This window comes from Larimichthys crocea, chromosome XVI (genome assembly GCF_000972845.2).
Source record: "Larimichthys crocea isolate SSNF chromosome XVI, L_crocea_2.0, whole genome shotgun sequence".
Taxonomy (NCBI): Eukaryota; Metazoa; Chordata; class Actinopteri; family Sciaenidae; genus Larimichthys; species Larimichthys crocea.
This window is the reverse complement of record NC_040026.1, coordinates 15929299-15946862: the sequence shown is the minus strand read 5'-3', so window position 1 is coordinate 15946862 and position 17564 is coordinate 15929299. Positions and strand designations below refer to the sequence as shown.

Below are 17564 nucleotides of genomic sequence, written 5' to 3'. Positions count from 1 at the left end.
GTAAGACAGAAGTAAGGGGCCTTCAAGACTACAGGGCAAAACTGATAAGTGGAGCTTATCACACCCTACTGATCTGTATAGGCTTGTGCAAATTTTAATCACATAGTTATCGTGCCATTTTAATATGATAATGACTGAAAACAGATTTGTTTAATCGCCACCTGTTTCAGATTGGTGGATCCCTGCTGGTAATAATCACAGTCAGTGACATGCGTTTAACATTACACGTCCCTAATTCTGTTAGTGATATGTTTTGTATTGGACTAGATCAGAGTTCCCAAAGGAATGATTAGAGTCAGATGTTAGGATGTGTTGCATACTCACCAAGGTTAAGAAAATCAAAGACTTTGTGCATTGTGTATTTCCTATTAGATGCATGGTCTTCCAACCTCAGGACAAGAATCTGTTCCCTGCTGAAGACGGTCAGCCAGTCCATTAAGTACACAATGTACACGCCAACTTGCAATCTGACCTGAGGACACAAAACAGGAGAATCAATGCAAGATAACTGAGCTCTATCCAAGAAATGTCCCTCCTCGGCGGAGGGGCACGGTAGCGTATGGGTGGTTACTTCTTTTAAGATAACGAACATAGGGAGCGAGGGAATTCCACCAGCGTTCTCTTTCATCTTCCCCCATGTATTCTGCTGGGTAATGCTAGGCACCATGTGGGCATGTGAACATGTGCTGGTATCATGTGATGTGTATCTCAGAAAGATCCTCCATAATCGGAAAACCTGCCACCTGCCAGTCGACTAGATACTGATTTTTATACCACTACACAATGTTTTTAGCTTGTTTTAACCCATTGTTGTTACTCATAGATGTGAAGACGTGTTAGTTTTCTTTGTTTTATATCACTGTTAATGAAGTTTATTTGGACAAAAACAATCAATTTGAAAATGTCAGCTTAGGCTCTGGGAACATTTTCACACTTTACTGTCATTTTGTAGATTGAACAATTACAAAATTCATTAACGAACCTCCCAAATAAATTGGCCACTGATCTTTTTGTGGTATTTCACCAGAGCATTTTGAGGTAGCCTAATTGTTGTTGAAATGGATTTTTAGATTACCAATGTGACAGTTCATTGCAGAACGGTAGGCGTAAACACACCACCTTGTTACTGGGAAAGGAATTATCTCCGTGTCCTTTTTGCCTCTTTAGCAAAACTGAAAGGCCATTCAGAATAAATGATCACAAGCCAGGCCAGCAATTCTTCCTTTGTTAAATCAATTTGGAACAACGGTGAAGGCCAATCTTGTTCTCATGCTGGTATTTATGTGTCCTTTCTCCCTAGACTCTAATCCAAGCTCTAGAACTTTTATCAAGGAGCCACAGGCATGAGGGACCGCTGTCAGGACAGCTGTAATGCTTTTCACATGGTCTAATAATTCTGATGAGATATTAGTGGATGGACACTTATGCCAGCGGCAGAGAGCGACCATGCTCCCAGAGGGTCATAAAGCTTGTCAGTGGAAGTTGGAGAGGACCGCTGAATATAAGGTAGTCTGGAGGGGAAGCCAAAAGAGGACGGGCCAGTCTCCTCCTCCTCCCTCCTGTCAGCCAGTCTGCCCCAAGGTACTATGGGAAAAGCTGGACTGGGGCCCTGCACTGACTAACACTAAGAATTGGTCTGTTTAGAGAGCATGAGGGAAGTTCACACCAATGGTAAACTTGGTTTTCTTGTACAAAGAGTGGCTCTAGACGCTGCCCTTCTCATTGGTTCAGCAGTGTTGCCAGTCCCTTTCATAAAGTCTAGCCTCCAGGCTTTAGCATGTGTTAATGAAGTGTGGATTTCACTCCATCTGTCTTTTTCACTCCTTTTCTCTTTCTGTCTTCCCACCAGCTAATACGCTGGTCGCCGAAGTCCGGCGTTCTGTAGGGCTGTGAGACAAAAGCGGCAGGGAGGGAGGGTTACACTCACTGGCATGGCATTGTTGACAGTAGTGTTGTACACACAGGAGCGCATTGTGTACTCTGTAAGGCACCCCTCGAATAACTGCAGCGACTCTGACACCTTCTCGTGGAAATCCTCTGCAGACTTATTGGCAATACCAAAGTAAAGGTAGTCAGAGTAGAGCCTGTAAGAGAACAGAGATGATATGATATGTGAAAAAACTTGAACATGATAGACCCTGAAATTTAATTTTTGTAAAATGGGACATGCAGTTTTTACAGATACTCAGATTTTCACCATATTTTGTCTTGCATCAAAAAGCTATATTTCTCTGCAGCAACTCAAGCACTCACTGTAGTTCAGAGTAAACAAGGCGTGACTGCAATGTTGACAGATCAGAAAATGCTTCCAGTGCTACAAAGTGAAGACAAAAGTGAAGAGAAGTTCTGGTTTTCACTTTGCAGGGATTGAACGCTTGCACGGAAATGTCCCATGGAAACAGCCAAGCAAGTGTCATAACGTGCTGCGTTTCTGTTCGTAGCCCAGCAGCATCCGCACACTGTGAGGTTTTTAGGGGTGAGCCGAATGTCTGAGTTAACTAAATTGCTTTGACAAGCCTAAACCCATTTTCTCTAGTTTGCTTCAACGTATTTTAAAGTCAGGACACAAAAGAGAACCCATCTGTACGAGGATGAAATGGAGGAGAAAAGTCTTTTAGCGTCTTGTCAGAGGAACAAAGTAAGGTGGTTAACCAACAAACAAGACTGCTTGCACTAGTGGAGGAGGTACGTGAACTCTTATCAAGGAGAAGGACAAAAATGATACAGAACTCGACCTATGCCACGGTCACTGCCAGAGGAAAAGATGGTGAGGACACCAATAAATTACTTTCTTTGGAGGAGTAGGCACCTCAGTTCTTGCAGTGAAAGCAAACATAGTCAATATACAAAACATGCCATTTTGGCTTGCTGTACACTTCCTCAGAAGAACAGTAAAACTTACCATTATTATTACTTATCTACCCTACCTTGTGAACAGAAAAAAAAAATTCAAAACTAAAATACAAAGGCAGGCCAGAAATCTGCAGGGGACTGCAGTGAACCTTGAACATCTAACTGAAAAGAACTGATATAGAAAGACAGGCAGGTATCTTTAGCAAAACATAACAACATGGAGGAGCTGTCAAGTGTGGATCAGACTGAAGGAATCACACTGGGAAGCAAAAGTAATAAAGTGAAGTTATTGACTTTGATAAGTAAAATGTATAGTCATCCTTGTTTGGATGACCGGATAGCTATTGCAAAGATATGGGTGTTTAGGTAATGGGATTTATGGATAAATTGAGAGACTGAACGGTATCTAGGTTACCCACAACATTAATATACTTGTAGGTTTGGGTATTCTCATGGATCAGTTTCCATAAAACTGATTTAAACGATATTTGAAAAAGTAGATATTTAAAAAAAAAACTAGCATAACAGATTGCTGTTCTATACTGAACAGTTTTTTTTAATAAGGGTGTGAATATAGATGGAGTAATATCAATAATACATTTCAATTCAGCAGTAGGACAAAAGCAATTATAGAGAGCCTATTCAGACATTCTCTGAAGTGAAAATCTACGCTAACGGCATAAAGTGGTCCCAGTTTAAACCTGGCAGGCTTTCCGCAGTAAGCTCTCCACACCTCTGATAAAGGTGTCATAATGAAACATGTGACAGCCAGCGAGTAAAAAGCAACACATCTTCCGTGTCTTTTGTTTCCTATAAACAAGAAAAGTATCTGTCTGTATCTGAAGTGTAAACAGCTATGATAGAGACACAAAGGAGGCGGTGTGCTGTCAGAACTGTATCTGCATGGTTTGCTGGCATCTTGGCGAAGATATGCAGTGGGAGTCGGTGAACCGGAGATTACTCCCACCTTTCCACTGGGTCCCTGAGCATGACGATGAAGCGGGAATTGGGCTGCAGGGCGTGGACGAAGTCCTGGATGAGGAAGGGAGGCTCTCCCTCTGTGGTGTTATCATAGAAATACACCCAGGCGTTATTATCCCACATGGTGGACGCGCTGGCTTCTCCTGCAAAAACACACCCACAGTGGTTCAAATAGAAACTTCCACACAGTCATACAGTTATGCAATCACACAGACAAAACAAAGCACATGTACACATTTTCTCACTCACTTGCGTTCTCTTGCTTTGCATTTGCACCAAAGATCAACAGAAAATTGAATCTGCAACCATTTTGATAATTGATTAATCATTTAAGGAGCTTCTTAAATGTGACAATAAACTTGCTGCTACTCTGTTTTTATTTAATGAAATAAATTAAATTGACTGCATTTTATTTTGTTGTACTTTAAAAAGAAGCTTGCATTTTAGTTTACTGTCCCTTTAAGACTCTTGTGGCTCTAGTTAAACTGCTGAGTGTTATTTTTAAGATCTACTGTTTTATATTGTTGTTGTGACTGATTCTCAGTATTTGGTTTAAATTTTGTAATCAATTTTAAATCAATAAAAACAAATAATTAGTTTCCTAAGAAAAACACGATAAACCCTAAATACACAGAAGTTTGTTTCAACTTCTTTGTATAATTGCCTCTAAATCGCCTCTAAATCAAGGCTGGAACTAACAGCATGCTTCCAACACTCGTGCAACAAGTCAATAAAATCAAAGACTCTAAAGCAAGTGCACAAACAAGGAAAAAGCAAGAGTAATTACAGCTCAAGCTGTGGGAAAAATTGTAGAATGGTTGCATTTCACATAGTGACAGTACTGGTGCTCATAATAAGTCAGAGGACATCATTTCTCAAACAATTTGAGAGCAGAAAGTTTATCAGGCTGTGCTGCGAAATAATATCCAGGATTCATTAGGCTGCCTGTGCCTTCATTATCCTCTTATCGGTGAAGCGAAGCTGTGATGTATTTGGAAGGAACACAACATGGGCCTTATCTTCCTCTCTTTCTCCGAGAAAGGGATGATAGCCAGGACCTATTTTCTGTGGTGACAACAGCGAGAGTGAAACAGGATCGCTTGCTAATGCTGTTATGCCTAAAATGATACACACACACACACACACACACACACACACACACACACACACACACACACACACACACACACACACACACACACACTGTGATCAAGTCTATTTAAGGGTCTCAGTGTCCATTAAAAGGGCTTATTTTGCTCCATGGGGAGAAGCTGTAACAGGGCAAACAAATGGCAGAGCCAGACCGGCGTGCCTCTGGTCTTGGCCGGCGGTTGAAGAGTCAGAAGCCCGAGATCCTGGCCACAGGCCTGCACCTTGCTGGGCTCTCCCAGGGCATGGTGTGAATACTGAGCGGGGCTTTGGCACACTCCCCCCCCACACCCCTCTCACCCCCCTCATACAAGGATTATTTATTTAAAGAGGGAAACAAAACCGGACGGCATGCTAAGCTGCACTCAATGCAGCAACTCAGTCCAGTGTGAAAAGGCTATTGTTGAAAACTTAAATCAGTTTCTATGCAGCTGAGCAGTTCTTTGAGATTGTGTTTGGACGACGGGAAAAGACAGATGGAAGCAGAGGCACTGGGAGCAGGATATGCAGATAGAGAGGACGGAGGTTTGTAAGACTTCTCCACCCCACTGCGGATATTATTGCTGTCCCGACACAAAAAGAACAACGATTCCTTTCTGTGGCACTTCAGTGAAGTGGCTAAGTGAAGCAGAAGGAAGTCCAGTATTATTAAGCTGTTCGAGACTCTCTTTAGGACTGAGTCACCGGCTCTCCTAAAAAATCATAGTCACTCGCTAGAGTGAGAGTGGCTGCTCCGAAGCAGCTCTACGCTTCAGCCTCACTACCTGCTGCGTTGATCGCAGCTTTGTAATATTGGAAGCAAGATTACAAGTGAAGTTCCAGGCAAGTGTCAGGTCACCACAAGCCAATCGCTATTGGCTGCAGCCTGATGGGTGCACAGGGTACTGTCAGTCTATGTTCCACACACAGATCACAGCACTGATGCATGGCCAAGAGTAACTACTATGATGCAGCAGAGGGAGGAGGTCTAAAGCTGTACTCTGACTTGATGTGACCATGACAAAACAGGAAGACCGAGATTATACAAACAGGAAATGTTTGTGCAGCAAATTTATCTGATCAGCATGATGGTAATCATCATTTGTACGTTCACTATGTTCTCTACCATGTAGGGGAGATCTTATGTAGTAGATTAGTGCTGCTTTATTGGAACAGACATACGCTGATGAGCGACTTCCTGCCACTCAGAGGTTTGCTGAGTTTCACTATGTGGTCTGTTTTGCTTCATGTGAAAAGATGTTTGATATGGGATGAAAAATGTCTCGGGGTTAGGGTTGAACAAAGATCAGTGTTAGGCAGTGGTTGGTTTGTAAAATATTTGTATAGGGCTGGAGAATTCTGGGTTTGTATTTATTCCAAATCCCACAGGCATTTTGTACCTGATCTAGATCCAAGTCCTTTTTGGTTATATAATATTGGTCATTCAGTGATCTACTTTGCACTTGATCAAAACTGTACTGAAGGTCCTGGTTCAAAGCTGTTCTGATGTGATTTGAGTAAACGTTAATGACTCCTGAAGAAGACGGATGATGAGTGGCCGTCTTAAAGAAGAGCAACGCTGCTACATTAGCAGGCTGATGTGGACATAAGGCAGTGTAATACAGTGAAGAACTAATATGAATCAGATCAGCTTTATTTTAGCAGTTGCCAATCCATTAAAATATGTCTGGCTTGCCTTTGAAGCACACTACAATAAATCCCTGGTGTATAGCATGAATGCAACCAAAAGGAGCAGAACCGCCAAACAAAACAATTAGCACTTCCCCTCCATTAACTTCCCAGGAAAAAAGATTTTACATCTGGTAGTCTATCAAATTGGAGGACTTGCAAGCCACTTTAACTTTTAAAAACATGAGCAGGCAATAAAAGTTGGGATTTAATCTATGTAAACTAGTGCCCTTAATACAGCTGTGATCAAAAGTATCAAATTGGATAGCAGGCAGGAAGATACCAGAGTCTGTGACCCAACACTTTTTGTCACTAGCAGTTATTGCAGCTCGTTATAATTAATGAACAATGCAAATGGAGCATCAACAACATCGACATCATAGTCATAGTGGCTTTGACTGTTGCAGCATAAGTGATTGTGCCTAAATCTGCGTGAATGAGTCCATTACGGATAATTTATATTTGATGAAACCATACAGTATTACCACCAATGTGAGTTGTCAATTGCCGTACCTATGATGATGTTAGGGTGGCTGGGGTTTCCGCTGGCATTTGCTGTGAGGTTGCCCTGGATCTGGTAAGCAGCCTGATCGAACAAGTCCAGATAGTCTTCCACAGGGTATCGATCATGAAAGCCATCACTTAGACGGATGATACCTGGTAGAGAGAGAGGGAGAAGACAGAGACGGTAAACACTTACATCTTGTGCATGTTTACTTTTGTTGACAAAATATAACATCCTATCTTATATTTTGTTGAGTAGAGACAGGCTAGAAATTAGTTGTTGGGTGGGATTCTGTGGCACTGAGATGGGTGTGTATGCATTAAGCATGTGTTTTTGTGATTACAATGAATGAGGTCATCAGGGCTTTTGTGTTGCCATGACTGTAGGGTGACCTAATAAAATTCAAGTTCACATCCAATCCAAACTCATCAAGGAAATGCCGTCCCTGCTCAGTTTCCAGTTAAGGCCCACAGTTAAGGCTTTAAATGCAGGATTAGCAAATGTGTTTTCCATCTGAGCTGTTGTGGTCTGCAGTATAATTACAATTCACTAGGCAATCGTGGAGATTCAGTGTAGGACTTAGGCGTATCCATGCAGCATGAGGATAATGAGGTAGCTCAGGCGACGGTTACTTTCAGTGATGCTTTGATGGTGTCGCTTTCTTTAGTTAGCAGGAAAACATGATTAGAAAACTCTGGTAAACATACAGCAACCTGCATCATTATTAATCCAGAATGGTTACACTTGTATGAGGTGTGATAACGCTGGAGTGTCTTGCTGCAGGCCTTTTTTCTTTTTCCTTTTTTTTTCATCACTTTTCCTTTTGATATAAATGAAGCGTCACACAATTTTCATAGTCTGTTCCTTGATAGGTTACTATATACGAGACATCTGATTAGGATTCAAACTGCTCCTCTAAGAAAGTTTTGTGGCGCAGATCGCATCATATCACCTTTTCACTGCATTGGATGAGTGGAGCCTTGAGGGGAAAGAAATGAATAAATACAAAACAAGGCGATTTGAATTCAGAGCAATCTCAAAGGATGTCTTAAGAGAAAAGGGCTGATTACCAGAGCATAGCTCTAAGTGCAACGCTAGGAGGGATGGAGGGAGAGAAAGAAAGAAAGTGGCAGCAAAGATGAAAGGATGGGGAGCGAGGGGGGACAATAACTGAGAGGGTCCTATGTCCTGGGAAAACAGCAGCATTTGCTGCTACGCAACATCACAGGCTGTTGAACGCAAGCACAAGGCGGACAAATTAAGGGAAACGACTCATCCACATCCCGCAGCTTTACGAGTTTCAAATAATTATCAACTAAAAACTGAAGACAACACATTAAAATACGAATTACATGCGGACTGATCAATCCACCAGCTAGGTTTTGTGAGTCTTAGAGGGATTAGGGGCATAGTCTGCAACTGGATGAACTTCAAAAGGATCGCTTTGGCTGTAACAATTAAGTCTCCGTTTGATATTTATGGTAACAATTTGGATGTGATTTCCCAAAAAATGTTAATACTGTATGTAGCTCCCTCAACAAGTTGTGTGCCAAACCCCGGGCGAAATCATTAAAATCATTGGGTAATATTTAGACCAATAGCTCCAGGCCAAATGAAATGTAGGCTATAAGTCATTGCTGAGCAGAATTATAGTGCTAATCGACGGCGAGAAATCACTATTAAAATATTGAGTTGTCATGTTTGAGATAGTACAGCTGGTGTTCTTAGAGGAGAGTTATGAGATTATCTACACATCATACTGTACGTAAGCGTCTTTCAACTTCGTATAAAGTCATTATCTTAGCTTCTTTCGATTTTGTAATCACAGATCGGTGCCCTACAGTTTAACTGCTGCTCTTCACATTTATTTTTCTACCACTGTTCTCTTCACAAAAGTGCGCACACACGCACACACACACACACACACACACACACACACACACACTCTCACACTCCTGATGGCTGCCTCTTGAGCTGCCGAAAATCCTCCATTATTCATGAGTCTTAATGGCTGTTTCGGTTATAAAGAAAACAAAAAGCATGTAGCTCCAGAGAATGATGATTTCCCTTCTTCTGGGAGCGAAAACACCAGACAAATTTTGAGTAGTAGGTCCTTTTAAAACTGTGACTGCTAGTCTGGACATTAATTAACATATTTGAATTTGAATTTGAAAGATCTGGGGAAAAGAGATGCAAGCTGCTTTTTTGTGTGTATCATTAGGAAGAAGCCACCAAATCAAAGCAAAGGGGCAACTCAACTAATCACCTGCAAGATGAGTTAGGGTTTGACTTGTTTAATACAAAGGCTTTTCAGTTCACCTAAATACAGTCTCACCGCCAGATCGTGCGTTGGCTTTTAATGCCATCTGTGGTGGTGTGGTGGTTCTTTTAATACACATAGTTAAGAGAAACACACAATGTCATCCACACGTTTCGATGACAGAACCGCAATACGACCAGATGTCTGCTGTGAGGCAGCTCTTACTATACCTCTGAATGCACAGTTTGAGGGTTCATCTCTTTGTTTGAAAAAGTGGCATATCACCACCTGTTCAAACTCCATAACAACCAACAGTGTAAGACAGGATCCAGTAGCTAAATTACCAAATATTCCCTAAGATCAAAGAAAAATAATATTCTAAAATATGCCTCTAGGAGACTGTAAAATATGCAACAGCTCCTTCCATGAAATGAAATGACTTGCTTTTTAATTAAGTAAATGTATGATTGCTCTGATACACTCTTAGATGTGAGTATAAAATTCACAAGGTGCAAAGAGGGAACAGCCACAAAGTATGAGCTGAAGGAAGCGGAGTACATGGTATTGGTGACATGGAATAAGGAACTAGTGCAACATTAACATTTGCTAAACAAGTACAGGAAACCTTGCACCCACACATGTGGGTTCAAAGCACGCAAGGAGGCTGTTTTTTTTCTTCACGTGTTCTTTTCAAGTGGTTTCAACCACACAGACAACTCTATGTCACGGATGACGGTAGTACATTGATGACGGTAGTACATTTAGCCTAGATCCTTCTGCGTATAGTCCTAGTTGAGCTGTTAATGAGCGGCCAAGGTAGGAGCTCAACCGTCAACGTATCAAGATGGGGAAGTGGCACTGGTAAGAGGCTGATGATTGCGTAAAAAGCACACAGGAGGGGGGAAAAAGAAAGAGGATTAACATTCAAAATGTTGAATGGCGAAGGCAATAAAGAACTTAAATACATTAGAGCTGTAAATTTGGGGCTAACAACTCTCAGGTATAAAATAAACCGATTAAGTTTATTCTCGTGCAGAGCACAAAGTGGGTCTTGAATATTCATTTCTCGGTTAATTGCGTTGGGAGATTGAACCGTGTGCACCAGAGACACTTAATTCACGTCACATTGAGGGCACACACCCAGCTAGGGTACAGTTTGTGATGTATTAGATCAATTTTCAGTTTGGCATAACGTGAAATTGTCAATATCCAATGGACTGTCCCCCCCAGTTAACTACTGAAATGTTTAGAAATTATGGAATTCAGTTACCTTGATGCACACATCTTAGCAGGATGATGACAGGGAGAATACAGGAGGAAAATTTAATTGTGCTTATGAAACAGACAGGCCCGCCTTTTAAGGCTGAGACCCCTTCAAAAGCCTGTCACTGAGAGTTTTTTTGAAGCCCCCTGAGGTATGGTTCTGCCAAAATGATATACTGTAGAGAGTCACATTTCACACTTTTAATGCTCTCGGGCTCTCATTATTGTGTACCAGCCTTGAAGGCTACCACGGCAAATTATAGTTTTCTTTACTCACCGAACCTCTTGCGGGTCCACCAGTGCGGCTCTTTGAAAGTGGTGAACTTGACATCGGGGTGCAGCCTCAGTCTGTCATACAGGTCTGTCGTGCCACACTTTGGTTGGCCAATAATATAGAAATAAGGAAGGCACCGCATGCGGTACAGTTTCCCATCGCGGTGAAACAAATGTTCTCGGAAAGTGTTCCTCAAGTGCTGAAACACCGTCCGGAAGCGCTTCGAATAGCGTGCGTACAAGTTTGTCCTGTATGGGTCCGATGTGATATTCCCAGTGTATTCCTCATACCAGCAAGGGTTCTTGACACTAGGCAGGAATTTGCGTGGGACAACAGAAAACATCTGTAAAGGCAAAGAAAAGCAAGCTGCTGACTCATCGTACATCCCAAATATATAAAAACATTGCAAACAAAGTCTGAAGTTAAGCCCTTTTTAAAATTATCATTGCTAAGGCTGCACAATATATGACAAACACATTCCAGTCATTTCACAGATACAATAAAGCCAGAAGTTTGTTTAAACAATCTAAGATTTTTGTGTGCGTGGGTCACTGTTTTGGCAAGTCTAAGAAAACACCATCTGTGTGGGTTCCAACTGCATGTTCTCGGCAAGTATGAGAATGAGGATACCGCAGAAAACTGGCTTTGGATGCAAAAACACACTGACACAAGTGAGTGCACATTTATATGCAGCCAGGAAGTATTTTGAAATAGATTTTTGTGTTTTTTTTCTTTTTTCGATTGCATCCACATTAGATAAGGGATTGTAGCTATTTTTTTAAAAAGAGAAGATTCAATACTAAATATTAAAAATGTTATGTGCATCACTGAGTGTATGAAGGCTACATTCCAACAGTTTCATCACTGTTGATGCAGCCAATTCCACTTTTTCCTTGTTTATGACTTGGCCAGTTGATAACCTTCCACTTTAGCTATAAAAAACTCAAACTTGAATCATTGTCCTGATTTACCGCCCTGCCCGTAAACCCACCTTTTCACCGTTTGATTTCTTATCCAACATGCTTGACTCAAGTGGAAAAATACAAGATAAAAACATGTGTGTCCTATTACTTAGTGTTTTGTTTAATCACCACGCCCATGTCACTATAACTTGCTTGCTGCCTGGAAGACGAAGCTGGCTTTAAGGACAATTAATGCCGGATCCATCCACAGATGCTGTATTGATTGTCCCGCGGCCACAATCCTCCTATTCATTAGCTGGTTCAATAAGAAATTAGTTATATTGCAAATAGCCCCGGCACCAGCCATTATCATTAGGATTAACAATTAATTGAACCAAGCTTCGAGGTGAGACGGACACTGCAAGAAAGCCACAGGGCCAATGTGTTGGGAGACTGTGGGATGACTTTGAGCTTTAAATCCCCTCTGAACATTTTTTCTTTAGTAGACATATGCAATTATCTGGTGTGACATGAAGTGTTACTGTACAAGGTTTTCAGAGTAGTTTTATCTCTTTTATAAATTAAATTAGAAAGTGCAACTTGTGAAGAATTGCAACAACTTAGCTGTATTGTACCCCGTGCAGACGGCATGTAGGCACGAATACTGATCTGAATCACCTTTTCAGTGAGTATTTAATTACGCTTCAAGGCACGTCTGTGATTGTCAATTAAAAGAGAGATCAGTATCATGCTGTGTCATGTTTGCTTTCTGATTTAAAATAGAGAGATAACATTTAATGAGTAAGAGGACAGGTGGATGTTTTGGCTATACTCACATGTGGCTCACTGTTAACCAGTGCCTTGAGCTCTGGGGGCTGTCGACTGCTGCGAAACTCCACCTTGGATGTGATGGACTTGACCACCAGTTTGATATGTGCGTAGTCCTTGACTGAGGAGAGGTTGAAGGCAAAAGGTCCCGGGCTGACCAGACTGCTGAAATGGTAGGGCGAAGGGGTGAGAAGGAGGCCCTTCTTATCCCCTGTCAGAATGTACGAAGCCATGATGAGGAACATGACAGCCAGGCCGAAAAGGAAGCTGTAGAGCCGGATCTTGCGGAAGCAGCTCAGGGTGCTCCAACGCCTCGGCAGCTCCCGTTTCACCTCCAGGACTGCAAACAGGTTCATGGGCGTGTCGTCCACCTGAAGGAGCAACGGCCTCTTGCGGTAGTCATCCACTGCGGAGCCCAGCAGGCTGTATTTGTAGTCCATCTGTGTCATGGTGTCAACGGCCCGCAAGTCCCAGGTGTCACAGCTCAGACACAGGGAGGTGTAATGGAACAGGAGCCAGCCAGATAGGAGGTTTTCGGAGGGAGGAATGGCCAATAGTTGATACCCATGATGAGTTGTGGAGAACAGCCCACATCATCCACTGACATCTGCCTAATCAGAGGAAAATGAGGGAAATGTTACTCACTTACTATTTGAATATTTTGAAATACTCACAAAACTATTTTTCCACAAACCTTTTTTCACAGTGACTCACTCGCTTCAAGAAGTTACGTTGATATGCTATACTGTGACAAAGAATCGCCTGATAATCACATCCTGTTCAAATGCTGGCTTGCATTTGTGTGTCCGTTTCATTTTGAGGCCTAGGTTTCTATCAAGGCCAGTCACTGATTGAAATTCTTTTCATTCTTAGTTTCAATGTACATTTTATAGATGAAGGGAGAGCAGTCAAACAATTAAACCTGCAGTTGTAGCAACATAACCTCAGACTGAACAAAATTAAAATATACTGGTAGGAGAGAAAATGCTCTAAATATTGTTGACTTGCATGAAATCAAATTAAGAGGAAGTAAGTCATTCTGTAGATGTCAGCTCATTTTAAAACGTCACGTTCCTGGAAAATCTGACTGGATATTGTTTAAATATTATTGAGCAAAACTTACATGACACAATGTTAATCTAATTTCACCGACTTCCTCTTACACATCCTCTTTTAATCAGACAGCACAGCAACACCCCTACAGTCCGTCCTCCCCGTGCATCGGAGTCACAATATGGAGGGAGCGATAAGGACGAGGGATGCATTCAGCCTAGAAACTATGAGGCTGCGTGTCAGACTCTCCTGGGCAGAGACACGAATATAAGAGATACCCGGCCTGGACCGGAGAAGGGATTATATTATCAGAAAATAGTATTCCTCACTGTGAAGTCACATGGATCAACAGACGCCCACAGATAAAAGGAGGGCCGATGTCTAAAAGGGTGAAAGAACTGGGGATCTTTTAATGATAATGCTCCTGCAGCAGCAATGTCTAGTTTTATCCTTGAGGCGTTCTTTGTGTCTGGGGCTGAGCCAACATTATGGCAGTGAATACAATACAGCATAATGACGAAAAGCCAACAGAGCCAAGGGTCTGGGACATTTTTAAGAGGATGAGTGGGATGTTTGGGAATATGGCGGAAGCCTCTGGAAATGTTTCACACCTTCACATTTGAAACTGCATGGATGCAGCCACGAGGTTGACGCATGTGATACCTGCGACCGGCTCCCGCTCGCATACATTACAAGATAAGGGGCAATGGAAGTGAGTCATCGCTCCTCACAGCTCCTGATATTGTCAGCCACCCACCTCCCCACCACCGCCCATCGCCCACACCCTTTGCACGATTTCTGTATTTGTGCTGATAAGAGGACGGCTGGAGAGTGCCTGCCTAGCTGCTCAAGCAATGTCATTTACCCCCAGCCGGGCCCTCAGCATCACGCCACAGCAACAGTCTCTCCGGGAGACAGGTGGAAAAATAACGAGCCCTGCTCTGAAGGGGGGAGAGAGGGGAAAAAGAAAAAAAAAGTGATTTCCAACCCTCAAGAAGTTTTTCTGACTGCGACTTCAGTCAGTTAAAAAGAGAGCGCTGAAGAATAAAGCATTCACTGCAAGCTGGAACCCCATTCAGATATTAATATGTTTTCGTTTTTAGCCGGAAAATGAATCCATCTTTTGGAGCAGGAGTATTTTATCACACACCCCCCACACCAAAAAAAAAAAAGAGTGAGTGTAATGGATTTTAAATTACGATAGCTACTTCAATTAAAGTTGCCCACACAATACAGATGGTGTATGAATGCTTGTCTTGCATAATAGTTAAGAGACAAAGTAATGTTCTTGTACTTCTTCTTCTTATTTAAATAGTCTGTAATGGTGTGGGGTCCAATGTGAACAAATTCTTTTTTTTTTTTTTTTTAAAACGATGAAAGCTTCAAAGATATTTGCTTTTAACAAAAATGTAATTAGCGCAGGCCAGATGTCCTTTCCGTCACAGAAGGTCACAACGCCGTGTAATCAAAGTGCTAAAAGTAGGATGGCATTTTTACGACTGTACTACTGCAAAAAGCCCACTATTTGATATTGATGAACATAGGCACTCATCTGTAGTCTTCATGCTGTTACCACTTATCGACTGCCTGCATCCTTGATTGAGGCTGAAGTCAACGGGGCTCTTGTGCTCAAGGTTATTCAACACAGAGCGAAGTGAGGAGATGGCAGGAGGGTTAAAGAGGTGGTTAAAAAAAAAAAAAAAAGCTGAGAGATGAAAAGAACAAGGAAAAAGGGGATTGTGTCATTGACGAGGCAATGTCACTCTCAAGGGAACGCGCATCTAAATCAATCAGTCAGCTAACTGTAACAGTGGGCGACTGGCAGCTTGACAGATCTGCTCTATTCATAAAGCAAATACGATGCTCCTGTCCATCAAACGTGATGAAATAGCTTAACTCAAACAGAAATATGGCTAGAGGGCAGTGGACAAAGAGGACATGAGGTTGCATCATCTACCTTTTCAGCTGACAAGCCTTGATGGCAAAAAAAAAAAGTGGATTTTAAACATTTTCCTCACTAAAAATGGATGTTTACGTGTTCATAAGTTATACCTTTATTGATGTAACACATTTTGCATTAGTGCTTTGTAGATCTGCCAAGTGGAGACGACCCCTTTTTGGATGGTGTACATCCTCCTCTACCATTATGCGCTTTGACTTTTTTACTGTCAATGTCTGCTGTAGCTTTAGCATTACTATTAGTGCCTGAGTGTTTGAGTTCAGTATCGATCTGCCATTTAAAAACGTCTGATTTGATTTATTGATCTTGCATATGTACCTTTCTGGCTTTATTATTATGTAAATGTTTTTGATTAACCAGTCAATGTGATGGATTATTGATGACTACAGCCTACAGACACATACTGGATTTTTCAGTCCAATGCCGTATATATTGACATTTCAAACAATCTTGGACATTTAACAATGTAAATAAGCCAATATTGTCCTTTTATTAATTAACTTGCTATTAAGATAGTGAGTAAGTCATTAAGGCTCATTCTTTTGTAATCATCAGGATTAATTAAAAGCTAGATGAAAGATGAACAAACAAAGCACACCATGCTAGAGGAGGATACACACCAGCCAAATAGAATTTCAACAACCTGTGACATAGACACTGTTCTTATTACAGAGCTATCCTTGCTAAATGATTAACCAACAATTAGTAACATTAATTACAAATTATGAACCTAATATAAAAGGAAATATCACTCACTTAAGGAGTCTGCAAGTCAGAAAGTTCCTGTCATCTGACTGGAAAGATCAAAGACATTAACCATGCGGATAACTCATATTCATAATGATTGTAATTAACTCCAAAGACACTGGCATCAGTGGTAATGGTCTGCATGCTGTGCTGATGGCTCCCTCCCTGTGTGGTGCAAATGGAATTGCCTTGGCCTTAATAACTCATCAAAGAGAGGCCTCTGCGTACTGTCTGCTGTTCTGTCGTTCAGAGACAGATCAGTAAAACAGGCAATCAGGAGGATTTGTTTAAAGTCTGCCGTCTACTACGCTCCGTGCTGTCCATCTCCGCTCCTGGAAAAACCAATCACACAGACTGGCAACTAATTGCCTGTTCTGTACCTTTTTTCTTTTTTCGCTTAACAATTCAATTCTTTGGTTATCGCTGTCAATACAAGATTGATTATTGTTTTTTTTGTACTTACAAAAGCACCAATCAAAATCTATTGTCGTTAACCACTATTAATCTATCTGCTGTAGCAAATCAAATTCAGCTTTTTTCATGCTGCAGAGAATTTGCTTTCTTTGGCATTGATTGTGAGGACAAAAAAAACGCTGGCCCAAACACACCAGATGAGACTTGCAGGATAGGAATATTGTTCTGTTTCTCCTAGTTTGTCCATGAACTGTGGTCCTATCCCCTACTACTATGCTCTCAGACAACAGGAATGACAAAAACACCACACAGCCCTATCATCATTCATTCCTCAAACCACAGCTACAAATGATCATTATACCTGGCTGGAGAAGCAGTGTGTGCAGTGCAGAGCACGCTGTCCTACTTCCTCGGCTGTCTGGTATTTCAAATGAAGGAAATTAATTGCTCGGCCTGCTGATGGGCCCCCTGAAAAAAACCTTTTTGTTTTGATTCAAAGCAAACCAGCAGCTCTCTTCTCTCTCAGGTTACAGAGAACTCTTTGCTCTATATAACAGAAAACTGTTCAAAAATCTTAAGTTAGTCTCAGAGACCTCCACGAACCTGTGTTGTTGTCTTTATCTTGACTTCTAGGAAAGATTTAAAACCTAACATAACAGCAATCAATTTAAAGTGGAACTCTGAAGTTTCCTTCTTGTTTTCTCTTT

General features: G+C 41.6%; 1 protein-coding gene across 3 annotated transcripts in view; it reads right to left on the bottom strand.

Annotated features, from left to right (window-relative positions):
- Window positions 1-17564, bottom strand: part of chst15 (carbohydrate sulfotransferase 15) — a 32164-nt gene that overhangs the window by 787 nt on the left and 13813 nt on the right. For all 3 annotated transcript variants that reach the window (XM_019278768.2, XM_010739708.3, XM_019278769.2), the window contains 6 exons: window positions 12692-13294; window positions 10957-11296; window positions 7165-7308; window positions 3821-3977; window positions 1928-2084; window positions 325-472 (listed from right to left, as the gene is read on the bottom strand). In XM_019278768.2, coding sequence (XP_019134313.1) covers window positions 325-472; window positions 1928-2084; window positions 3821-3977; window positions 7165-7308; window positions 10957-11296; window positions 12692-13132 — 1387 coding nt within the window. In that variant the 5' untranslated portion in view covers window positions 13133-13294. The remainder of the gene's footprint in view (window positions 1-324; window positions 473-1927; window positions 2085-3820; window positions 3978-7164; window positions 7309-10956; window positions 11297-12691; window positions 13295-17564) is intronic.